A 26,011-nucleotide genomic window follows, 5' to 3' on the forward strand; every position below is an offset into this window, starting at 1 on the left:
CCCCCCTCTGTCTCTGCCCCCTCCCCATCTCCCTCTCTCCCCCCATTTCTCTCTTTCTCCCACTCCCTCTCCCCTCCCTCCTCTCTCTCCTCCCCCTCTCTCTGTCCTCCCCTCTCTCTCTCTCCCACTCTTCTCTCCCCCCCCCCCCCCCTCCCTCTCTCTCCCCCTCCTCTGTGTGTGAGAGCTCCTCCTCTGGGGCGGACTCCTGTTTCCTGCTCTATGTGTTTGTGAGTGAGTGAGTCTCAGTGTGTGTGAGCGTTCAGCATGGCCAGGGTGTCGGGTGGGATGAAATGTATGAAGATTCTGCTCTTCACTTTCAACCTCTGCTTCTGGGTGAGTGACTGCGGCAGGACAGAAATAGAGACAGAGAGAAAGAGTACAGAGGAAGAGTCTGAGGCTATTCGGCCCGCGGTCACTCTGCTGGCTCCTTGAGACTCTGGCCCGCTGTGTGGCCGGGAGTTTATTTTGGGATTGATGGTATTCGCAGCGCTTTTTCCAGCAGCACATCGCACAAACTCTCCCTCTCAGAGTTTACCCCTCTCTGTCCTTATATCTGCTCAGAGCACAGGGAAAGCTCATTGGATCCAGCAGCTCCCAGCCAGAGTGTGTGCATCCCAAATCCAGCACAAACATCTGTATGAAGTCCTCAGCATCTGTGCCCACAGCCAGGATCAGTAACAAATGTATGTCTTTCATTCCAGTGGAAATGGAATGGAATGGAGTCATGTGTTGGTGCAGTTGTGAGAGCACATCTGGAGTTCTGTGTATAAAGAACTCACTAGGTATCCTGGCCTGTCGCTGAGAAGGGAGGGGGTTATCTTATATGGACAGGTGGGACAGGCTGGTTCTGTATCTGTCGGAGGTGATCTTACAGAAAGGGGATTTGACAGAGTGGACACTGAGATAACGGGTGGGCTTCTCCAGCCCAAGATCGGAAATTCCCACCTGAGCTCAATAGACCTTCAGATGGTCCACTGACATTTCTGTCTCACCCACTACGATTCCCGCAGGGGGCGAGACCGGAAAGTTTCAGCCAATGATTCCCCTCATGGGAGAGATTAAAACTTTTTAAAAATAAAAGGTGTTCCATTCAAGCCGGTGATTTAAAAAAAATCACTCGTGGGACACAGGTGTCACTGGCTGGCCAGCATTTATTGTCCATCCCTAGTTGCCCTTGAGAAGGTGGTGGTGAGCTGCCTTCTTGAATCTCTGCAGTCCACGTGCTATCAGCTGACCCACAATGCCGTTAGGGAGGGAATTCCAGGATTTTGACCCAGCGACTGCGAAGGAATATTTCCAAGTGAGGACTTTGAGGGGAATTTGCAGATGGTGGTGTTCCCATTTATCTGCTGCCCTTGTCCTTCTAGATGGAAGTGTTCATGGGTTTGGAAGGTGCTGTCTAAGGATCTTTGGTGAATTGCTGCAGTGCATCTTGTAGATAGCACACATTGCTGCTACGGAGTATCGGTGGTGGAGGGATTGAATGTTTGTAAATGTGGTGCCAATGAAGCGGGCTGCTTTGTCCTGGATGGTGTCAAGCTTCTTGAGTGTTGTTGGAGCTGCAGCCATCCAGCCAAGTGGAGGATAATCCATTACACTCCTGACTTGTACCTTGTAGATGCTGGACAGGCTTTGGGGAGTCAGGAGGTGAGTTATTCACCACAGCATTCCTAGCCTCTGACCTGCTCTTGTAGCCACTGTGTTTATTTGATGAATCCAGTTGAGATTCTGATCAAAGGTAACCCCAAGGATGTTGACAGTGGGGGAATCAGTGATGATAACACCATTGAATGTCAAGGGGCAGTGGTTAGAGTGTCTCTTATTGGTATTGGTTATTGCCTGGCATTTGTACGCTAAGGAGAATTGTTTTCTCTCAGGGGCGTGGGTAGTGGAGGCTGGCTTAATGAGCATTGAACTAGATAGATTCCGAACTAACAGTGGAGTCAAAAGGTCATTAGGGTTTGGGAGGTTTGAGGTTACAATTAGACCAGCCATGATCGTATTGAATACTAGAACTGGCTCGAGAGGCTGAGTGACCTACTGCTCCTAATTCATATCATTGGATGTTCAAATGTATATATCTCCTACTAGGCCTGACTTTTTTGAATGGTACGGGCTCAGTCATACAAAGAGTTGAGGGGGACCACACCCCCACCAACTCTGACAGCCACAATGTAATGAGTGTTGACTGACATAACGCCACACTTCAGCCCCTCACTCAGGACCAAGTGTTGGTTCCCTCACCACTTGCCTCAGTCCCAGTATAGCAGCTTTGTCCTTTAGAAACCAGCCAGCTCGGAATATGCTGTTATTACCGAGCCAGTCTTGGTGATGGATGTTGAAGTCCCCACCCAGAGTACATTTTGCATCCTTGCCACCCTCAGTGCTTCCTCTGAGTACCTTATTCATCAGCTGAGGGGGGAATATCCTATTTATTTCTTTCTATTATCTATTTTTATGCTGATGTAGATGAGTTTGGGAAAGAGATTTCCACAGACTAACAACCCTCTGAGAGAAACAAATTCTCCTTATTCCTGGGGCACCCTTATTTTTAATCCATATCCCCCAGTTGCAGCCCCTCCCACAAGAGGAAACATCCTTTCAGCAGCCAGCCTGTTAAATCTCCTCAGGATCTTCTACGTTTCAATAATTCTGAATTTCAATAGACCCATGCCCAACCTGTCAAAACATTTCTCATAAGGTTTAGGGGAGACAGTGACATAGTGTTATAGTTACTGGACTAGTAATCTGGAGATCAGGATAATGCTCTGGGAACCCGGGTTCAAATCCCACCATAGAACATAGAACATTACAGCGCAGAACAGGCCCTTTGGCCCACGATGTTGCGCCGACCAGTTAAAAAGCAATGACCCTCTAACCTAAACGAAATCCTTTCCATCCATAAACCTATCCATGGATCTCTTGAACGCCCCCAAACTAGGCGCATTTACAACTGCAGCACGGTGAAATTTACAATCAGTAACTGGTGGCCCTGAAACCATTGTAGATTGTTGGAAAAACCCAGCTGGTTCACTAATGTCCTTTAGGGAAGGAAATTTGCCATCCTTACCTGGTCTGGCTTACATGTCACTCCAGAGCCACAGCAATGTGAGTGACTCTGAAATGGCCTAACTCAGTTCAAGGGCAATTAGAGAATAGTGATAAATGTTGGCCCAGCCAGCGTTGCTCATGACTGACAGAATTTAAAAAAAACCTTCATCCCAGCCATTAGACGAGTTCTCTGAACTGCTTTGGACAGATTTATATCCTTCCTTAAGTAAGGAGACTAAAACTGTATGTAGGTAGGTGTGGTCTCACCTGTAACCAAAGTAGTAACCTTTGATGTGGCACGTTGTCAAATGTCATCAGAAAATCAAAGTAAACCACATCCACAGGGTCCCCTTTATCCAACTTCCTCAAACATCTTCAATAAATTAGTCATGATTTCCCTTTCATAAACCCATGTTGACTCAGTCTGTTTGCATTACTATTTCCTAAGTGCCACTATTGCCTCTATTCTAGAAGTACACTTCATTCGTAAGATATCTGAAAGAACGTTACATCTTTTCAAGATGGCTATCACACACAATATAATAACGTTCAGCTATTCTGCAAACATCGTGTTAAATTCTGGGGCTTCAATACAGCCAAACAAACGTTACAGAAATTGCAAAATGGTCATTACAAATAGTGCAAAGGTATTTAAGTTGTCTACCTAGAGTGAGTTGCACTCTGACATGCCTCAGTACAATTGTGATAAGTGTAATATTTACTGTATACATTCAATGTTCGTCATTGGGGGTTCTATACCATTCCACACCCCTCAGTTCACTATGGCTAAAAGTCTTAGACAGTGACCTTCCCCATTGTGTCTCTGCATCCCTCAGCACGTTGTCCTGGGCTGTAGGATGTGCCAGTCTGTAGCAGGATCTAACAGGAAGGGCCTTTCTCACCACCAGCCAAGCCAGATCTTGGTGCTTGTTTGAAAGTTCTGGTGATGAGGCGTTCTGCCAGATAACTCTGACAGTCTGCTCAGAGAACCGTCTGACAGGGTCCACCATCTCCTTTTCCGTCAGAGTATCCTGTGCAGACCACTGTGCCTGATGGACGTGTGGTCAAAGGCAGTTTACATAGAACATAGAACATAGAACACTACAGCACAAACAGGCCCTTCGGCCCACGAGTTGCGCCGATCACATCAACACCTACCAACCTACAGACCTATCTATAACCCTCAATCTCATTAAACCCCATATACTCATCCAGAAGTCTTTTAAAAGACCCCAGCGAGTTCGCCTCCACCACCACTGACGGCAGCCGATTCCATTCACTCACCACCCTCTGAGTGATAAACTTACCCCTAACATCACTTCTGAACTTCCCTCCCTGAACCTTAAATCTGTGTCCTCTCGTAGCAACCATTTCAACCCGGGGAAATAGCCTCTGAGAGTCCACCCTGAGGTTTGCTGTGTAAATTTTTAACTTCCATGATGATAGATTTAAGCACTTTCTCTATGACACATGTTAAGCTAACTGGCCTTTAGTTTCCTGCTTTCTATCTTCCTCCTATCCTAAATAGAGAAACCACATTCGCTATTTTCGACTGTTAGGACCTTATCAGAATCTACTGTCCACAGTATTCCAGATGTGGTCTCACCAACACCTTGTGCAGCTGTAATAAAACTTCCATTCCTGTCCCCTTGTAATAAACAACATTCCATTTGCCTTCCTAGTCACTTGCTGTATCTGCATAATAACATTTTGTGATTCATGTACCAGGACACCCAGATCCCTTTGTATCTCATTGTTCCTTAATCCCTCTCTGTTTAAATAATATGCTGTTTTTCTATTCTTCCTACCTAAATGGATAAGTTCACATTTTCCAACATTATTCTCCATCTGCCAAATTTTGGCCCACTCACTGAACCTCTCTTGTCCCTTTGCAGACTGCTCATGTCCTTTTCATACCTATCTTTGTGTCATTGGCAAAGTTAGCAACCGTCCCTTCAATCCCTTCATCAAGCCATTGATTTAGATTGTAAATAGCTGACGCCCCAGTGCTGATTCCTGTGGCACTCCACTAATAACAGCGTAACAAGCCAATGAAGACCAGTTTCTTCATACGCCCTGCTTCCTATTACTATCCAATCCTCTACCCATGCTGCAGATTTTTTTTTTATCCTGCAGTGTCACCCACCAATAATCAATAATTACTCTTTTCCTTTTTAAAACTGTACAAATCCATACGCTGTTTTTATATTTGCAGCTGATTTCTCTTATTCTCTAAGTTCTTCAGCAAGGCGTTTGATAAGGTCCCCCATGCAAGACTTCTTGAGAAGGTGAGAGGGCATGGGATCCAAGGGCCTTTGGCCTTGTGGATCCAGAACTGGCTTGCCTGCAGAAGGCAGAGAGTGGTTGTGGATGGGGCTTTTTCTGAATGGAGGTCAGTCACCAGCGGAGTGCCTCAAGGATCTGTTCTGGGACCCTTGTTGTTTGTCATTTTCATAAATGACCTGGATGAGGAAGTGGAGGGATGGGTAAGTAAGTTCGCTGATGACACGAAGGTCGGTGGTGTTGTGGATGATCTGGAAGGATGGCAAAAGTTGCAGCAGGACATAGATAGGATGCAGGACTGGGCGGAGAAGTGGCAGATGGACTTCAACGCGGATAAATGTGTAGTCGTCCATTTTGGCAGAACCAACGGGATGAACGAGTACACTATCAAGGGCAGAAGTCTGAGTAGTGTTGAGGAGCAGAAGGATCTTGGGGTCCGGGTCCACAGGACTCTTAAATCGGCCTCGCAGGTGGAGGAGGTGGTCGGAAGGGCGTATGGTGTACTGGCCTTCATTAATCGAGGGATTGAGTTTAGGAGTCGGGAGGTAATGCTGGAACTTTATAAGACCCTTGTCAGGCCTCATTTGGAGTATTGTGTGCAGTTCTGGTCGCCTCACTATAGGAAAGATGTAGAAGCTATTGAAAGGGTACAGAGGAGACTTACAAGGATGTTGCCTGGACTGGGAGGCATGCCTTATGAAGTTAGGTTGAGGGAGCTGGGACTCTTTTCCCTGGAGAGATGAAGGTTGAGAGGCGACCTGATAGAAGTTTACAAAATGTTGAGAGGAATAGATAGGGTGGACTCTCAGAGGCTATTTCCCCGGGTTGAAATGGTCGCTACGAGAGGACACAGATTTAAGGTGCGGGGAGGGAGGTTCAGAAGTGATGTTAGGGGTAAGTTTTTCACTCAGAGGGTGGTGAGTGAATGGAATCGGCTGCCGTCAGTGGTGGTGGAGGCGAACTCGCTGGGGTCTTTTAAAAGACTCCTGGATGAGTATATGGGGTTTAATGAGATTGAGGGTTATAGATAGGTCTGTAGGTTGGTAGGTGATGATGTGATCGGCGCAACTTGTGGGCCGAAGGGCCTGTTTGTGCTGTAGTGTTCTATGTTCTATGTTCTATGTTCTCCCTCCTTATTAATCTTTATGGCGCAGTGGCACAGTGGTTAGTGCTGCTGCCTCACGGCACCAGGGACCTGGGTTTGATTTCCAGCTTGGGCCATTGTCTGTGTGGAGTTTGCACGTTCTCCCTGTGTCTGCGTATGTTTCTTCCAGGTGCTCTGGTTTCCTCCCACAGTCTGAAAGATGTGCTGGTTAGGTGCATCAACCTGATAGGCATCGGAGTGTGGCGACTAGAGGAATTTCACAGTAACTTCATTGCAGTGTTAATGTAAGCCTTACAAGTGGCTAATAAATAAACTTTTTAAAAAATTTTAATCCTCCTTTGCTGGTTTCTACAATCAGTGCAACCTTTGATCTATCATGAATCTTTGTATGTTTTTTCTTACAATTTGACTATATTCTTCACTTCCTTGCTAGCCATGAATGATGCATCTTCTGTAGAGTCCTTCTTTTTCAATAGAATATATCTTAGCTGAATGAACGACATATCACAGAATTGTTACAACTCAGGAAGGAGGCCATTCAGCCCATCAGAGCTGTACAACTTTCCAAACTGGCAATGCACCTCATAACATTCCCCCCACCATCTCCTTATAAACCCGCACAGTCTTCCCTTTCAAACAATAATCCAATTCCTTTTTGGAATCCTCACATGAACTTGCCTCCACGTACTCTCAGACAGTATCCATTCGTATCTCCAGATCCTATCCATTCGCTGTGTGAATCTGTCCCCATCAAACTCTCAGACAGTACCTTCCAGCTCCTAATGACTCGCTGTGTGAATCTGTCTCCACCACACTCAGATAATGCAACCCAGATCCTCACCACTCGCTGTGTGAATTTGTCTCCACCACACTCTCAGATAGTGGATTCCAGATCCTAACTACTTGCCCTGTGGATCTGTCTCCAATACACCCTCAGATAGTGCATTCTAGACCCTAACCACTCACTGTGTGAATCTGCCTCCGAGGCATTTTCAGACAGTACATTCCAGCTCCTAACCACTCTGAATTTGATTCTACCACACTCTCAGATAGTGCATTCTAGACCCTAACCACTCACTGTGTGAATCTGTTCACCACACTCTCAGACAGTGCATTCCACATCCGAACCACTTGCAGTATGAATTTGACTCCACTACACTCTCTGACGATGCAATCCAGATCCTAACCACTCGCTGTGCAAATCCGGCTCCACCACACTCTCAGACAGTGGATTCCAGATCCTAACCACTTGCTGTGCAAATCTATCTCCACCAAACTCTCAGGCAGTACATTCAGATACTAACCACTTGCTGTGTGAATCTGTCTCCGCCATGCTCTCAGATAATGAATTCCAGATCCTACCACTTGCCGTATGATCTGTTTCCAATACACTCTCAGACAGTGCATTCTAGGCCCAAACCACTGTGTGAATCTGCCTCCGCCACACTCTCAGACGTTGCATTCCAGATCCTATCCACTCACTGTGTGAATCTGTCACCACCACACTCTCAGACAGTATATTCCAGATCCTAACGACTCACTGTATGAATTTGTCTCCACCACACTTTCGGACAGTACATTCCAGATTCTAACCACTCACTGTGTGAATTTGTCTCCACCACACTCTCGGACAGTACATTCTGATCCTGACCACTCACTGTGTGAATCACACTCTTCATCACACTGTCAGACAGTACGTTCCAGATCCTATCCACTCGCTGTGTGAATCTGTCTCCACTACACTCTCAGACAGTACATTCCAGATCCTAATCACTCACTATGTGAAAAGGTTGCTCCTCTGTCACTTCTGCTTCTTTTTCCAATTACCTTCAGTTTGTGCCCTCTCATTCTTAATCCTTCCATCAATGGGAACGCTTTCTCTCTATCTACTCTGTCCAGACCACTCATGATTTTGAACATCTCTATCAAATCTACTCTCAGTCTCCTCTAAGGAGATTAGTCCCAATTTCTCCATTCTATCTTCACAACTGAAGATCTTCAGCCCTGGAGCCATGCTCCTGAATCTTCTCTGCACTCTCTCCAATGCCTTCACATCCTTCCTAAAGTGCGTTGTTCAGAATTGTACACAATACTCCAGCTGAGATCTCACAAGTATCTTGTAGAAGTTCCTTGCTCTTGTACTCTATGCCCCTTTCAATAAATCCCAATAAATTTGCTTTAACTGCTCTCCCTGACCTGCCATCTTTAATAATCTGTGCACAGATACACCCAGCTCCCTCTGCTCCCAAACTCCTTTTGGATTATTTTCTCTTGTCTCTCCACGTTTTCCTACCAAAATCAATCACTTCACATTTTTCTGTGTTGAACTTCATCTGCCACCTGTCTGCCCACTCCACCAACTTGTCGATGTCCTTTTGAAGTTCTACACTGTCCTCCTCACTGGTCACGATGCTGCCATGCAGAAACTGTCCCCTGCACACCAAGGTCTAGATCATTATTTTCTATCAGGAAAAGCCACACTCACCCTGGGCAACATCACTACAAAACTTCCACAAGCATGAAAAACATCCATCAACCACTGTTCTCTATTTCTTGTCGTTCAGCCAATTTTGTATCCATGTTTATACTGCCCCTTTTACTCTATGAGCTATAATTTTGCTCACAAGTCTGTTGTGTGGCATTGTATCAAACATTTTTTGGACATTCGTGTACAACATATCAATAGCATTGCCCTCACCGACCATCTCTGTTACCTCTCCAAAAACTCCAAGTGAGTTAAACAAGATTGACCCTTAAGAAATCCATGCATTCCTTAATTAACCTGCATTTATCCATGTAACTATCAATTATGTCCCAAATTATTGCTTCTAAATGTTTCCCCAGTACGAAAGTTAAACTGACTGACCTGCCATTGCTGGGCTTATCCTTACAATCTTTTTTGAGTAAGGGTGTAAGATTTTCTATTCTCTGGTGCTCTGGGGCCACCCCTGAGACTAAGGAAGACGGAAAAATTATGGCCTGCACCTTTGCAATTTCCATTCTCACTCCTATTGCTTGTGAAATATTCTGTACAGACATTTCCACCAGTTATTCACTCAAAGCATGTCTACCCAGGTACCCTTACTTTGTCAGACAGGCAATGGACTATGGTTGAACTTAGCTTCATTAAAACACATGCAAGTTAAAGAAACTACTTTTACATCATAAATTAAGTTAGCTTTTCCCCAAGCCAGGCTAACTGCGATACCCATTCTAGTGAGGTTGACTGGGCTATTGCATTCAATTCACTGAGCTCATATCGACAGATTAACTCAGGGTTTTCTGGGTACAAAGGTGGGCCATACACACCCTCCTCCATTGCTACAGATCATGTTTTTTGGCCTGCAGCCAATGGGGTGACAGGACGAGAGTGACAGTACTCAATGAGGTTAGGTCAGACTATCCTAGTTGTACATATCTCCTTTCAGGATTTGGTTAAGAGCAGGGAGTCTGCCTGAAACTGGGGAATACACAAACATAATAGGCGGGATTTTATGCCCCCGCTCGAGCCAGACTGGAAATTCCCACCCAGGATCCACGGACGTTTCCATTGTGTGCCTCTCACCTGTTCCAATTCCATGGTGGGCTGGGCGCTCGAATTCCGGTGAATGTCTTTTCCTATTATTCTGGCTGAGTACCTCCTGATGGATTTTGGCCATAATAATTCTTCCATTGTAAAGTTTGAGCCTGTCTTTCAGTATGTCATCTAGACTCTGTTTTGGGTCATAATGACTCCCCCATTATGAAGGTCAAGTACAAGCTGCAAGACAGCTCTGGTATGGTCCCTAAACAGAAAATACTGTAGAAACTCAGCAGGCCTGACAGTATTTGTGAACAGAGAATAGAACCAATGTTTCAACTCTGGATAACTCTTCATCAGGCTCTGTTCTCTTTCCACAGATGCTGTCAGACCTGCTGAGTTTTTGCAGCATTTTCTGTTTTTGTTTCAGATTTGACCATTTACAATATTTTGCCTTTATTCTGGTATGGTCCCTGTTGTATTTTGACCTGTGATAACCTCATCCTATCTGAATTCTATCCGGCTTTTTGTTTGTAGAAGCTGTTTAGCTGAACATTAAAGTGTCCAATTTTATGTTGCTCAGGCTGTTAGCCATTTGGCCACACTTTGCTCCTCTCCTTAGATGCATCTTACCTCGTCCGGTGTCTTAGCACCTTTAGGCATAGATAGCCTATCCAATGTTAGCTTCTCATCAATTTTAAAGCACAAAAAGTTACATAATTTTTCACCATAGCCTGGGTTGTATTCTCTGGCACCGCTGCTTCACTACACCAGCGACCCAGGCTCAATTCCAACCTTGGGTGACTATATGACTGGAGTTTGCACATTCTCCCCATGTCTGCATAAGCTTCCTCCGGGTGCTGCGGTTTCCTCCCACAGTCTGAAAGACGTGCTGGTTAGGTGGATTGGCCATGATAAATTCTCCCTTGGTGTTGGGGGGGTTTAGCAGCGTAAATAAGTGGGGTTAGGGGAATAGTGCATGGGTGGGATTGTTGTCAGTGAATGCTGGAAAGGCCATTCCTTCTATACTGTAGGCATTTCTATAATTCGATGGATTTTATGATTCTTCCTTTGTAATGACAGATGCAAAGTAATTCAAAATACTGCGGATGTTGGAATCTGAAACAAAACATGTTCTATGTTCTAAAACAGAAACTGCTGGAAAATCTCAGCAGGTCTGACAGTATCTGTGGAGAGAGAATAGAGTCAACATTTCGAGTCTGGATGACCCTTCATCACATTTTCTCAGTTTACTTTATCCAGCTCCCATCTTCATATCATCTGAATTTCCTTCATTAAAGTTTGAGAAACTATTCCCAGACCCACATTTTTCACCCTCAAAGCAAATGTGAAATTCTATCATGTAATGATGATTGTTGCCTCAAGGTTCCTTTACTTTGAAGTCATTCATTAGTTTTATCTCCTTGCATGTTATCAGTTTTAAAATAGTGTCTCCCCCCAACTCAACCAGTACTAGAACATATTGTTCTAAACTATTGTCCTGAGTGATAGAATCATACAGTGCAGAAGGAGGCTATTCAGCCATCAAGCCTGCACCGACCACCCAGGCCCTATCCCCATAGCCCCATGTGTTTACCCTAGCTAGTCCCTCTGACACTAAGGGGCAATTTAGCATGGCCACCTAACCTGCACATTTTTGGACTGTGGGAGGAAACTGGAGCGCCTAGAGGAAACCCACACAGACACGGGGAGAATATGCAGACTCGACATAGACAGTGGCCAGAGGTTGGAATTGAACCTGGGTCCCTGATGCTGTGAGGCAGCAGTGCTAAGCACTGAGCCACCATGCCACCCTTACTACTATATACACGCTAGAAACCCATCCTCCAAGCTACCTTTGCCATTTTAATTTCCCCAATTGACGTGAAGATTAAAGTCACTCAGAATTTTTTAAATAATCTTTGTTTCTACCCCATTATTTCTTCCTCTACTCTGTCCAATATTGTAGTTGCTATTAGGGGACCTTGCAACTGTTCCCACAGTGAGTGCCTACAATTCGTATTGGTTATTTCCACCCAAACTGATTCTACATCTTGACCTGAATTAAGGCCTTCTCTCACGACTGTACTAATATCACCCTTACGTAACAGAGCTACCCCACCACCATTCTCTCATCTCTTGTCCTTCAGTAATGGCAAATATCCTTGAATATTTAGATCCAATCTTGGCCAACTTGTAAACATGGTTCTAAATGATTCTCATCATATACAGTTTTGTCTCTAAATGGGCTGTCATTCTTGGTTCTATCAGTGGTTCAGTTTCCTTTTTCAAATCCATTTTCAATCACTGACAGCTGGAGTGCTCCCAGGTGGTGAACTTGACTCTGATTTAAAATTCTGCATTTTAGTGATAAATCTTTTCAGCTATATTGATAAAACATCTCTGTAACCACTTTTAAATAAATGAAATATTGTGAAAATATAGTTCATTATTCAGAGGTTTTAGAATATAAAAAATTAAACATTAAAGAGTTAAATGTAAGATAACTAAAACAGTTTGATTAAAAAACTAATGAACAGCTGTAATGTAAAGGGAAATCAAACATTTGGATTTAACTGCCCTGTGATTATTCTACACAAATTTAAGAGTGACTTTTTAGTTGTACAGAGAGTTGGAGAAAGGGCAGCACGGTGGCACCATGATTAGCACTGATACCTCACAGCATCAGGGACATAGGTTCAATTCTGGCCTTGGGTCACTGTCTGCAATTTGCACATTCTCCCTGTGTCTGCGTGGGTTTCCTCCTGGTGCTCCGGTTTTCTCCCACAGTCCAAAGATGTGCGGGTTAGGTGGATTGGCCATGCTAAATTGCCCCTTAGTGTGGAGGACTAACAATAGGGTTAATGGGATAGGAGCTGGGAAGGATTGTTGTTGGTACAGGCTGAATGATCCAAAAGGCCTCCTTCTGCACTGTAGGGATTCAATGATTCTATAACTTACATCCATTTGAAATATAAATTATTCATACTGGTTACAGAGGTAAAAAGTTGTGTTGATGTTAAAATAATTTATTTGTATTTCTGTCTGAATATCCCAAAGCTTGCCACATTGTCATAAAGATGGGCTGTGTAGATCAGAAGGTTCCTTTATTTAATGTATGTGTGTGGTGGCTGACAAGAAGTACAGTTTGAGGAATAGACAGAGACAGTTGCAGCTTTGCTGCAGTGTAGGCAGCATCTCTCTGGATAGAGAGAAGCCGCAGGACAATTAGTTAGGCTTACACATCTGGCGAAATTCAACCGTAGCTCAATTTCATTTTGGGTTTCAGGAGGAAAAAGCAGTTGGAAGATTTGCTCTAGTTTACAATGAATGGTCCTCATAGAGCCTTGCTGCAGAAAGCAGTCAGCAGAATTAGTTCAGAAAAGTGTGACAAAGCAGTTGATTTACTGCTGTCACCTGAACAAGGAGCAGTGACATCCACAGTCATGAGATCTATAAAGAAAATGTGGAGGGTCACATAGTCAAAAAGTTAATGGAAGGAATCCCATTGAATCTTATCTCTGAGGATAACTGAAGTACTGAGAATTAAAGTGAATACTGGAGGACTATGGCATGTCTTTGATTTGATCTGTTGAGAAGTAAATGTACCTTCAAGACTTTTTGAACGTGTGAAAAATTGTTGGCGGGGGAGTAAAAAGTAACACAAGGTTCATAACATAGAGTTGTAAAATAAGTGAATGGTACATACTTTTTAAAATTCTTTTTGATTTGCAATAAAGTTTGTTTTTTGCTTAAAAATCTGTAATCTTGCAGCGTGGTTTTGTCAGTTAATTATTGGGTTTTAAATTATTTCATTCTTAGATTCTGCAACCCACATGAATAATTACCTTGTTTGTGGAATTCTCCAATCCTCTCTCCAAACTCCCTGGTAATGAAGAAAGCCAGTGTTTACAAATCTGCTTCCTTTGACCTGGAAGCCAGATAGAGAATTTAAATTCAGTATGGAAGGGCAGAACTCTTGGCTGTATTGTGCTCAGAAAGAAGACTCCTCATTGTTTATGAGTCCCATCTGTTAAAATCTGACCTTGAAAATAAATACACGTCTACCTTCCAAGTGTAATTAACCCAGGCTTGTTTTAATTGTATTTACATCAGAGTTATTACCAATTTTTCAAACAGAATCTTCTATTCACCTTTAATTCCTGAAATTAAATACTTTATTCTCCAACAGAAATTGTGAATCAGATTTTTGCCACATTAGAGGAGATTGACAAATGGAGTTGTGAGTGACACACACATCCTGCGAACAAATCCTAAAATCTCTTCAGTGTTAGTGCCTTCCCTTTAGCTAGTTTTAATCTCCAAGTTTGAATTCATTCCTGATTATTACTTCTTTACTGTCATCCCTTGGTTTAACTTACTCTCAGCTTATAAGAACATAAGAACATAAGAAATAGGAGCAGGAGTAGGCCATCTAGCCCTTCGAGCCTGCCCCGCCATTCAATAAGATCATGGCTGATCTGTTGTGGCTCAGTTCCACTTTCCCGCCCTCTCCCCATAACCCTTAATCCCCTCTCTTATCAAGAACCCATCAACCCGCTTCTTAAAAATATTTAGCGAGGCAGCCTCCACCACTTCAACGGGCAGAGAATTCCAGAGATTCACCACCCTTTGAGTGAAGAAGTTCCTCCTCAACTCCGTTCTAAACCGCCTCCCCTTTATCTTGAGGCTGTGCCCCCTAGTCCTACTGTCTTTTTTGAGCGGGAAGAGTCTCTCCACCTCTATCCTATCCATCCCATTCATCATCTTATACGTCTCAATGAGATCTCCCCTCATTCTTCTAAACTCTAACGAGTACAAGCCTAGTTTATTCAGCCTCTCCTCATAGCTCAATCCCCTCAACTCCGGTATCAGCCTAGTAAACCTCCTCTGCACTCCCTCCAGGGCCAAAATATCCTTGCGCAGGTGCGGCGCCCAAAACTGCACACAGTACTCCAGCTGCGGCCTCACCAATGCCCTATACAGCTGCAGCAAGACCTCCCTACTTCTATATTCAATCCCCCTCGCTATGAAGGCCAGCATCCCATTCGCCTTCCTGACCACCTGCTGCACCTGCAAGCTGGGTTTTTGCGACTCATGCACAAGGACCCCGAGGTCCCTCTGCACCGTCGCCTGCTGCAGTTTTTCGCCACGTAAGTAATAGTCCTTCCTACCATTCTTCCTACCAAAGTGGACCACCTCACACTTGCCAACATTAAATTCCATTTGCCACTTCCTGGCCCATTCGCCCAGCCTATCTAGATCCTTCTGCAGACTCTCCACACCCTCCGCACAATTTGCCTTTCCCCCAATCTTGGTGTCATCAGCAAATTTCGACACCCTGCACTCGGTTCCCTCCTCCAGATCATCTATATAAATGGTAAATAGCTTATTCTACATGGCAATCCCATTCTCACTCTCTGCAAATCCTCTCTTGCTGGGTTCAGATTGACTAGATAACAAGAAGCATACTTTTTACAACTTTCCAGTCACAATAACTAACATCTACTCATTCATCTGCTTACAGTTTATGTACGGAGGGAGAAAGGGAAGGAGGGAGGGGAGGGAAGAAGGAGAAAGGATAGGAGAGAGACTGGAACAAAATGTCTTTTTAAGCAGACCCTCAGATCGAGAATGGCTTGCTTTCACTCCTGATTAATAGGTTCTGGGATGGCTGATACTGCTGAATGGGCAGACGCTGCCAGATGTGAGGCAGATGGTGCTGGAAAGGTTGGCTAGATGGGCAGTTTGGGGATTCTCTGCAAGATCCTGGCTGTATCTGTACGAGATCCGGGCTGTATCTCTGTGATATCTGGGCTGTATCTCTGCGATATCCGAGCTGTATCTCTGCGATATCCTGGCTGTGTCTCTGTGATACCCTGGCTGTATCTCTGTGATATCGGGCTGTATCTCTGTGATATCCGGGCTGTATCTCTGCGATATCTGGGCTGTATCTCTGTGATATCCAGGCTGTATCTCTGTGATACCAGGGCTGTATCTCTGCGATATCCGGGCTGTGTCTCTGCGGTATCCGGGCTGTATCTCTGTGATATCCAGGCTGTATCTCTGTGATATCTGGGCTGTATCTCTGTGATATCCGGGCTGCATCTCTGTGATATCCGGGCTGTATCTCTGTGATATCCGGGCTGTATCTCTGTGATATCTGGGCTGTATCTCTGTGATATCCGGGCTGTATCTCTGTGATACCAGGGCTGTATCTCTGTGGTATCTTGACACAGTCTGTAGATCTATTCTGTGCCTTTGCAAGTGAACCTTCTCCATTTTGCTCAGTCATTGACCAGGGACATCAACCAGTTGATGGGAATGTTTGATCTTTCCAGGGATAGCGCTAAAGCATTCCCACTATCCTCTTGGAAGCCTCCTCCCATAACCGAGTTCTGAGTAGGGCAGTTGTTTCAGGAGTCTGGCATCAGGTATATGAGCAACAAGTTTCACTCAGAGGAGTGGGATTTGAGTGATTAGTGCCTTGATGCTGGACACTGGGAGAGGACACTGATGTTGGACCACCTCACCGCTGCCAAATTTGCAGGCTATTGTGAAGACAGCATGGATGGTATTTCTCCTGAATGTTGGGGTGTCCGCCCTCTGTTGTCTGACACTCTGAAGCCAATGAGAGTATGGGGGCCATTCCTGCCTGATAAACCATGACCTGAATCTCCAGTTTGAGACCTTGCTCCTCAAATAGTCTCCACCTCAGTCAGCCAGAGGCTGAACTAGCGAATTAGAGACAATGATAAACTCGAGTGTCTGTGTTTGCCTTTGTCCAGGCTCTCGAGATACAGAAAGAAAGAGAGGGAGGCAGACAGGGGTGAATGGATTGAAAGGGTGGAATTTTGTACCCTGAGTACAGAGTGCTGGCTGAGCTGAGAAACCAGACTGTAGCTATCCCGCTACCCTGCAAGTTTTCTCTCCAGATCCTCTGGCCCTCTGTGCACTCATGGATATGGGAACAGCATGTCATTAATCAGCCCGGAATGCCTATTTCCAGCCTCCCTGGGCATTTCCCCCCTTCATGTGGAGAGGGCAGAGCTGGACAATGCCTGTGGGCTTCTACTGGGCACCATAACTGTGCCTGAGGAGGTGGCAGGTATCTTCCAGTACATCAGGAGATCGGGGTTCCTGCGCAATGGCGCCCCAAGTGCTCTGCAGCCAGCTTCACCGCGAGCTTCGGCTCCACTCCCAACCCACCCACTCAAGTGACTCACTGGTCGACAGCTCATTGGAATAGCCAGCGTGATTCTCTCGTTTGCGCATTTGGGAAAATTCTGCCAAATGAATTTACAATAATACTTGTGGAGGGGAGAGTAAAAAAAAATCAAACACCTCCCACTGGGACCCCAACCCTTACACCGGGAACCCAACCCTCACACTGAGACCCCAACCCTCACACGGGGAACCCAACCCTCCCACTGGGACCCCAACCCTCACACCGGGAGCCCAACCCTCACACCGGGAGCCCAACCCTCACACCGGGAACCCAACCCTCACACTGAGACCCCAACCCTCACACCGGAAACCCAACCCTCACACCGAGAGCCCAACCCTCACACCGGGAACCCAACCCTCACAACGGGAGCCCAACCCTCACACCGGGAACCCAACCCTCACACCGGGAGCCCAACCCTCACACTGGGACCCCAACCCTCACACCGGAAACACAACCCTCACACCGGGAGCCCAACCCTCACACTGGGACCCCAACCCTCACACCGGAAACACAACCCTCAAACCAGGAGCCCAACCCTCACACCGGAAGCCCATCCCTCCCACTGGGACCCCAACCCTTACACCGGGAACCCAACCCTCACATCGGAAACCCAACCCTCACAACGGGAGCCCAACCCTCACACCGAGAGCCGAACCCTCACACCGAGAACCCAACCCTCAAACCAGGAGCCCAACCCTCACACTGGGAGCCCATCCCTCAAACCAGGACCCCAACCCTCACACCGAGAGCCCAACCCTCACACCGGGAACCCAACCCTCACACCGGGAACCCAACCCTCACACCGGGAGCCCAACCCTCAAACCGGGAACCCAACCCTCACACCGGGAGCCCAACCCTCACACCGGGAACCCAACCCTCACACCGGGAACCCAACCCTCACACCGGGAGCCCAACCCTCAAACCGGGAACCCAACCCTCACACCGGGAACCCAACCCTCACACCGGGAGCCCAACCCTCACACCGGGAGCCCAACCCTCACACCGGGAGCCCAACCCTTACACCGGAAACCCAACCCTCACACCGGGAACCCAACCTTCACACCGGGAACCCAACCTTCACACTGGGAACCCAACCCTCACACCGGGAGCCCAACCCTCACACTGAGAACCCAACCCTCACACCGGGCGCCCAACCCTCACACTGGGAGCCCAACCCTCACACCGGGAGCCCAACCCTTACACCGGAAACCCAACCCTCACACCGGGAACCCAACCTTCACACTGGGAACCCAACCCTCACACTGGGAGCCCAACCCTCACACTGAGAACCCAACCCTCACACCGGGAGCCCAACCCTCACACTGAGAGCCCAACCCTCACACCGAGAACCCAACCCTCACACTGAGAGCCCAACCCTCACACCGGGAGCCCAACCTTCACACTGGGAGCCCAACCCTCACACCGAGAACCCAACACTCACACTGGGAGACCAACCCTCACACCGGGAGACCAACCTTCACACTGGGAGCCCAACCCTCACACCGGGAGCCCAACCCTCACACCGGGAACCCAACCCTCACACCGGGAACCCAACCCTCACACCGGGAACCCAACCCTCACACCGGGAACCCAACCCTCACACCGGGAGCCCAACCCTCACACCGGGAGCCCATCCCTCAAACCAGGAGCCCAACCCTTACACCGGGAACCCAACCTTCACACCGAGAACCCAACCCTCACACCGGGAACCCAACCTTCACACATGGAACCCAACCCTCACACCGGGAGCCCAACCCTCACACCGGGAGCCCATCCCTCAAACCAGGAGCCCAACCCTTACACCGGGAACCCAACCTTCACACTGAGAGCCCAACCCTCACACCGGGAGCCCAACCCTCACACCGAGAGCCCAATCCTCACACCGGGAACCCAACCCTCACACCGAGAGCCCAACCCTCACACCGGGAACCCAACCCTCACACCGGGAGCCCAACCCTCACACCGAGAGCCCAACCCTCACACCGGGAACCCAACCCTCACACCGGGAACCCAACCCTCACACCAGGAACCCAACCCTCACACCGGGAGCCCAACCCTCACACTGAGAGCCCAACCCTCACACCGGGAACCCAACCCTCACACCGGGAACCCAACCCTCACACTGAGAGCCCAACCCTCACACTGAGAGCCCAACCCTCACACCGGGAACCCAACCCTCACACCGGGAACCCAACCTTCACACCGGGAGCCCAACCCTCACACCGGGAGCCCAATCCTCACACCGGGAACCCAACCCTCACACCGGGAGCCCAACCCTCACACCGGGAACCCAACCCTCACACCGGGAGCCCAACCCTCACACCGGGAGCCCAACCCTCACACCGGGAACCCAACCCTCACACCGAGAGCCCAACCTTCACACCGAGAACCCAACCCTCACACCGAGAGCCCAACCCTCACACCGGGAACCCAACCTTCACACTGAGAGCCCAACCCTCACACCGGGAACCCAACCCTCACACTGAGAGCCCAACCTTCACACCGAGAGCCCGACCCTCACACCGGGAACCCAACCCTCACACTGAGAGCCCAACCTTCACACCGAGAGCCCAACCCTCACACCGGAAGCCCAACCCTCACACTGGGAGCCCAACCCTCACAACGGGAGCCTAACCCTCACAACGGGAGCCCAACCCTCACAACGGGAACCCAACCCTCACAACGGGAACCCAACCCTCACACTGAGAGCCCAACCCTCACACCGGGAACCCAACCCTCACACTGAGAGCCCAACCCTCAAACCGGGAGCCCAACCCTCACACCGGGAGCCTAACCCTCAAACTGGAAACCCAACCTTCACACTGAGAGCCCAATTCTCACACTGGGAGCACAATTCTCACACTGGGAACCCAAACCTCCCACCGGGAGCTCAACCCTCACACTGGGAACCTAACTTCTCATTAGGACTCTAATCCACCACCTGGGACCTTAGTCCTCTCCCTGGGACCCTAATCCTCTCTCTGGGATCTCAACTTTCCTCCTGGGACCCCAATCCTCTCCATAGAACACTACAGCTCAGAAACAGGCCTTTTGGCCCTTCTTGCCTGTGCTGAACCATTTTTCTGCCTAGTCCCACTGACCTGCACCTGGACCACATCCCTCTACACCCCTCTCATCCATGTACCTGTCCAAGTTTTTCTTAAATGTTAAAAGTGAGCCTGCATTTGCCACTTCATCTGGCAGCTCATTCCACACTCCCACCACTCTCTGTGTGAAGAACCCGCCCCCCCCAATATTCTCTTTAGACTTTTCCCCCTTCACCCTTAACCCATGCCCTCTGGTTTTTTTCTCCCCTAGCCTCAGTGGAAAAAGCCTGCTTGCAATTCACTCTATCTATATCCATCATAATTTTATACATCTCTATCAAATCTCCCCTCATTCTTCTATGCTCCAGGGAATAAAGTCCTAACCTATTCAATCTCTCTCCGTAACTCAGTTTCTCAAGTCCCGGCAACATCCTTGTAAACCTTCTCTGCATTCTTTCAACCTTATTAATATCCTTCCTGTAATTAGATGACCAAAACCGCACACAATAACTGCACACAATACTCTAAATTTGGCCTCACCAATGTCTTATACAACCTCACTATAACATTCCAACTCTTATACTCAATACTTTGATTTATAAAGGCCAATGTACCAAAAGCACTCTTCATGCTATTTACCTGTGACACCACTTTTAGGGAATTATGTATCTGTATTCCCAGGTCCCTCTGTTCTACTGCACTCTCCAGTGTCCTACCATTTACCTTGTATGTTCTACCTTGGTTTGTCCTTCCAAAGTGCAATACCTCACACTTGTCTGCATTAAACTCCATCTACTGTTTTTCAGCCCATTTTTCTAGCTGCTCCAAATCTCTCTGCAAGCTTTGAAAACCTTCCTCACTGTCCACTACACCTCTGATCTTTGTATCATCAGTAAATTTGCCGATCCAATTATCATCCAGATCATTGATATAGATGACAAACAACAATGGACCCAGCAGTGATCCCTGTGGCACACCACTAGTCACAGGCCTCCACTCAGAGAAGCAATCCTCCATTGTCACTCTCTGGCTTCTTCCATTGAGCCAGTGTCTAATCCAATTTACTCCCTCTCCATGTATACCTACTGAAGCTTCCTAACTAACCTCCCATGAGGGACCTTGTCAAAGGTCTCACTGAAGTTCATGTAGACAAGATTCACCACCTTCCCTTCATCCACTTTCCTAGTGATCTCCTTGAAAAACTCTAATAGACTGGTTAAACATGACCTACCATGCACAAAGCCATGTTGACTCTACTTAATAAGTCCCTGTCCACCCAAATATTTGTAGATCCTATCTCTTAGTACTCCTTGCAATAATTTACCTACTACTATGTCAAACATACAGGCCTATAATTTCCCGGATTACTTTTTGAGCCTTTTTTAAACAATGAAACAACATGAGCTACCCTCCAATTATCCGGCACTTCACCCGTGGATATGACATTTTAAATATATCTGCTAGGACCCCTGCAATTTCAACACTATTCTCCTTCAAGGTCCGAGGGAATACCCTGTCCGGTCCTGGGGATTTATCTACTCTGATTTGCCCCAATTAACCTCTGCTTAATGCTATCTCCACTCACATTGTCTGTACCTGTAAGACTTGAATAACAGATTAGCTGTAAAGACTCACATTCCACTCAGTATTCTGTAAACTGTGTGTGCCTTTATATGCCCTGTTTGTGATCAGAACTCCCCATTCACCCGACGAAGGAACAGCGTTCCGAAAGCTAGTGGCGTTTACTACCAAATAAATCTGTTGGACTTTAACCTGATGTTTGAGACTTCTTACTGTGTTTACCCTAATTCACCCCATGGGACTCCAACTCTTCCCTTGGGACCCTAACTCCTCATCGAACCCCGTCCCTCTGTGACTCTAACCCGTTTATTGAAGCTCTTCCCCTGTGAACTCGAACCCTTCTATTGGAGCCCCTCTTTGAGACTGTCAGTCTTCCCTCAGGCTTTTCTTGTTCTCCCCAATCCCTCTAACAATCATCACCCAAACTTCCTCCCACTGCACCCTAAGGACTCTCACATCTCAGTAATCCTGTCCGGGCTGGACTCCTGTGTATTAGCCAGGAACAGTTAGCCTGCCATTAAATCCCTCTAACTCCTCCCTTCATTCTCTAATTCTCTTTTTGCTACCCTTGTGTCTTACCCCGTAGCTCCTGTGTTGTCAGTGTTTTGAATAGGAATGTGCTGGGTCTACACTGTGCCCCATAGAGCTGCACACACCTGTTCCTGCTGTCTGCTCACACACCCCTCTACTTTGACCCACAGTCACCCTGCTCCCACACTGTGGCCTTGAACCCCTGTTCATACAGAAAGGCTGTCAGAATAGCTGTGGCTGGGGTCTGGGACAATCCAGGTCTCTCCCTTGCCAGTGTGTACTCACTGCAGCTCTGTGTCCTGTCTGTGGGGTTGGTGTTTATTCCCACATCCTGCTGCTGTGTCTAATTTAAAAAGGCCAGTGCCGCAGAATGTGTTTGCCAGATGTTGTAGATTTGTGAGGCTGGATTCAGTTTGTTTGCTGGATTGCCTGAGCAGACCTCAAGTCCCCACCTCATGTTCATCATCCCATGGTGCGATTCACTGTTCCTTCAGAGAGCTTCAGTTTGGGCTCACTCTGTGTGTTGGTCTCAGTCCCTCTGTCAGTGAGTGGGTCAGGCTGTAATCTCACCTGCACCCATTCAGTTTTCTTTCAATTTTTCAATCCTGCTGCTGGCTTATTTCCAGCTCTAGCTGCGAGCTGTGTTTTTACAGGAAACTGGAGGAGATGCTGTGGGCACTGACTCCAGCATAGCTACTAACAGTCAGCGAGATGAAAACAATCTCCCTCTAAGTTGGAGCAGCAGACTGCAGGGAAACAGAGACGTGTTTCCACACATGATGATATTTGTCCATTACCTCATGCTTGGTGGGAAGTAAAGGAAGTGAGTATCTAACACTGTACACACACACACCTCAACACTGCACTCATCGAAAGATCCCCAGTTAACTTTGATTCTTCTCATTCTCTCCATCCATTTCACACAAAATTCTCTCAGTCTTTTCTTTTTTAAAACATATTTACAAGATGTGGGCATCACTGACTGGACCAGCATTTATTGCCCATCCCGAATTTCCCCTTGAGAAGGTGCTGGGAAGCTGTCTTCTTCAACTGCTGCAGCCCCTGAGATATAGGTACACCCACAGTGCTGTTAGGGAGGAAGTCCCAGGATTTTGACCCAGCATCAGTGAAGGAACGGCGATATATTTCCAAGTCAGTGACTTGGAGAGGAACTTCCAGGTGGTGGTGTTCCCAGGTAGCTGCTGCTCTTGTCCTTCTAGATGGTAGTGTTTGTGGGTTTGGAAGATGCTGCCTAAGGAGCCTGGGTGAGTTGCTGCAGTGCATGTTGCAGATGGTACACATGGTTGGGTGTGTGTGTGTGCACGTGTGAGAGGTATTCCCCTCTGCGGCGCTCAGACACATTCTACTGAAACTGGTCGTCTGCACTGTGACTCTGTACAGCTGCTTGTGGTGATGTGGAGATGCCGACATTGGACTGGAGTAAACACAGTAAGAAGGTGTTGTGAGACTTCTAGCTGCTTGTGAACAGTCCTGCACCTGTGTGTGTTCACAGTGTAACATGGGTGAGGGCAGCATGTCGGCTGGTGTTAGAGATGCCCATCCGACAGTGAGGATACTCCAGTTGCGAGCAACTTCTTGGCCTTTTGGCTAAGATCAAGTGTAATATCGACATGCTGTGCTTGGTTGAAGTCATTAGGTTACATTTCAGCTTCATTTGAAGCAATTTTTAAAAGCTGCATCTCGGCCTTTTGGCTAAGATGCAAATGAGATCAAGCCTTGGAGATGGAGCTACACCTACTCCAATCAGCTTGGATCATGTAGATCAAACCCAAGACAGGAGGTGAGAGCCCTGTCTTGTCAGCTTGGATCGGGAATGTCCCAACTTGTTGGGTCTCTGAATTGGACTTGATTCAATTGAAGTGGATTAAAAAAAATAAAACAACTAACCTCACAAAGTAAATCAAAGGAAAAGGTTTAATAAAGAAACTTCATTACACAACCCTCAGGTCACACCCTGGGCCATACAAGTTCCCCCCAATCCCCATCTGCTTTCTATTTATACCGAGTCAGCTGACCACCACATCGTTTTGCTATTGGCTACGTTGTCTACCAGTTGGGCTGACCTTCACAGTTACCGTTGATTACATTATCACAAGGGAGAAGACCTGTCTCCAACCACACAGAAAAAGTTACGACACATGAGGAAAGGTTGTTTCCTTTCTGCTACCGAAACAGCATGGCACAGCTGAGATGGCCACAGAAGGTGTGACATTATCCACCACAGCCCCAGTCAACAAATCACCAGACACACATGATGAAGATATAATCAGAGTTGGACTGACCTAACATAATCCATTACCACAGGCAGGCTATCCTGTCTTTTATTCATTCATGGGGCATGGGTGTCGCTGCTGACCAGTATTTATTGCCCATTCTTAGTTGCCCATGGAGGGCAGTTGAGAGTCAACCATGTTGCTGTGGCTCTGGAGTCGCACACGGGCCAGCTCAGGTTAGGATGGCAGATTTCTTCCCTAAAGGACATTAGTGAACCAGATGGGTTTTTCCAACAATCGACAATGATTTCACGATCATCAGTGGATTCTTAATTCCATATGTTCTTTTATTGAATCCAAATTCTACCACCTGCTGTGACGAGATTCGAAGCCAGAACATGAGCTGAGTTTTTTGATTAATAGTTCAGCGATAATACCACTAGGCCATCACTTCCCCACAAGGTCTGCATCTTCCTCACTCCGTTACATCCTGAAATGTTTCATCCACATACAACATCACATTGTGCAGGAGACAGAAAGAGAAATGTGATAAGTCAACACTTGGACAATCATGATAGTCGGTATGGATTTGCAAATGAGAAATTATGTTTCTTGAATTTGTTGGGAATTTTTGATGATGTTGCCAACTTTATTGACGAAGGAGAGTCACAGGACATAGTGTATTTGGTTTTTGAAAAAGCCCCCACAATATAGCAAAATAAAAGCACATGGGATAGGAGGCCATATAGTGGCATGGATTAAGGATTGGCTGATAGGCAGAAAGCAGAGAGTAGGAATAAACAGGTCATTCTTACATTGCCAGGCTGTGGCTAGTGGGGTACTGCAAAGATCATACTTGAGTTCCAGCTGTTCACAATATATATCAATGATTTGGATGTGGGTCCCAAATATAACATTTCCAAGTTCACGAATGACACAAAGTTAGGTGGGAATGTGCTTTGTGAGGAAGATGTAAAGTGGCTACAGGAGGATTTGGACAGACTCAATGAGTGGGCAAGAACATGGCAGATGGAATGTAACGTGGAAAAATGTGAGGTAACTCACTTTGGTAGAAGGAACAGATGTGCAGACTATTTCCTAAATGGCAAGAAATTAGAAAGTGTAGATATATAGAGGGACCTGGGTGTCCTTGTCCATAAGTCACTCCAGGCTAACATGCAGGCCATCACTTCCCCACAAGGTCTGCATCTTCCTCACTCCGTTACATCCTGAAATGTTTCATCCACATACAACATCACATTGTGCAGGAGACAGAAAGAGAAATGTGATAAGTCAACACTTGGACAATCATGATAGTCGGTATGGATTTGCAAATGAGAAATTATGTTTCTTGAATTTGTTGGGAATTTTAGCTATTAGGAAGGTTAATGGGGAATGTTAGCTTTTATCACAAAAAGATTTGAATATGGG

General features: G+C 46.8%; 1 protein-coding gene and 1 non-coding gene across 2 annotated transcripts in view; both read left to right on the forward strand.

Moving 5' to 3' along the window:
* The first annotated feature begins 245 nt into the window (after positions 1-245).
* Positions 246-26,011, forward strand: part of LOC145356940 (tetraspanin-2-like) — a 114,888-nt gene continuing 89,122 nt past the window's right edge. Inside the window, exon 1 of the mRNA XM_080209951.1 lies at positions 246-333. Within this exon, the coding sequence (XP_080066077.1) occupies positions 265-333 (69 nt within the window). The 5' untranslated portion in view covers positions 246-264. The remainder of the gene's footprint in view (positions 334-26,011) is intronic.
* On the forward strand, positions 23,935-24,126 carry LOC145357182 (U2 spliceosomal RNA). The gene has a single exon (XR_013889268.1). It is a non-coding gene; the product is annotated as a U2 spliceosomal RNA (small nuclear RNA).

The sequence above is a fragment of the Carcharhinus amblyrhynchos genome, chromosome 22 (assembly GCF_965287045.1).
Source record: "Carcharhinus amblyrhynchos chromosome 22, sCarAmb.v2.hapA, whole genome shotgun sequence".
Taxonomy (NCBI): domain Eukaryota; kingdom Metazoa; phylum Chordata; class Chondrichthyes; order Carcharhiniformes; family Carcharhinidae; genus Carcharhinus; species Carcharhinus amblyrhynchos.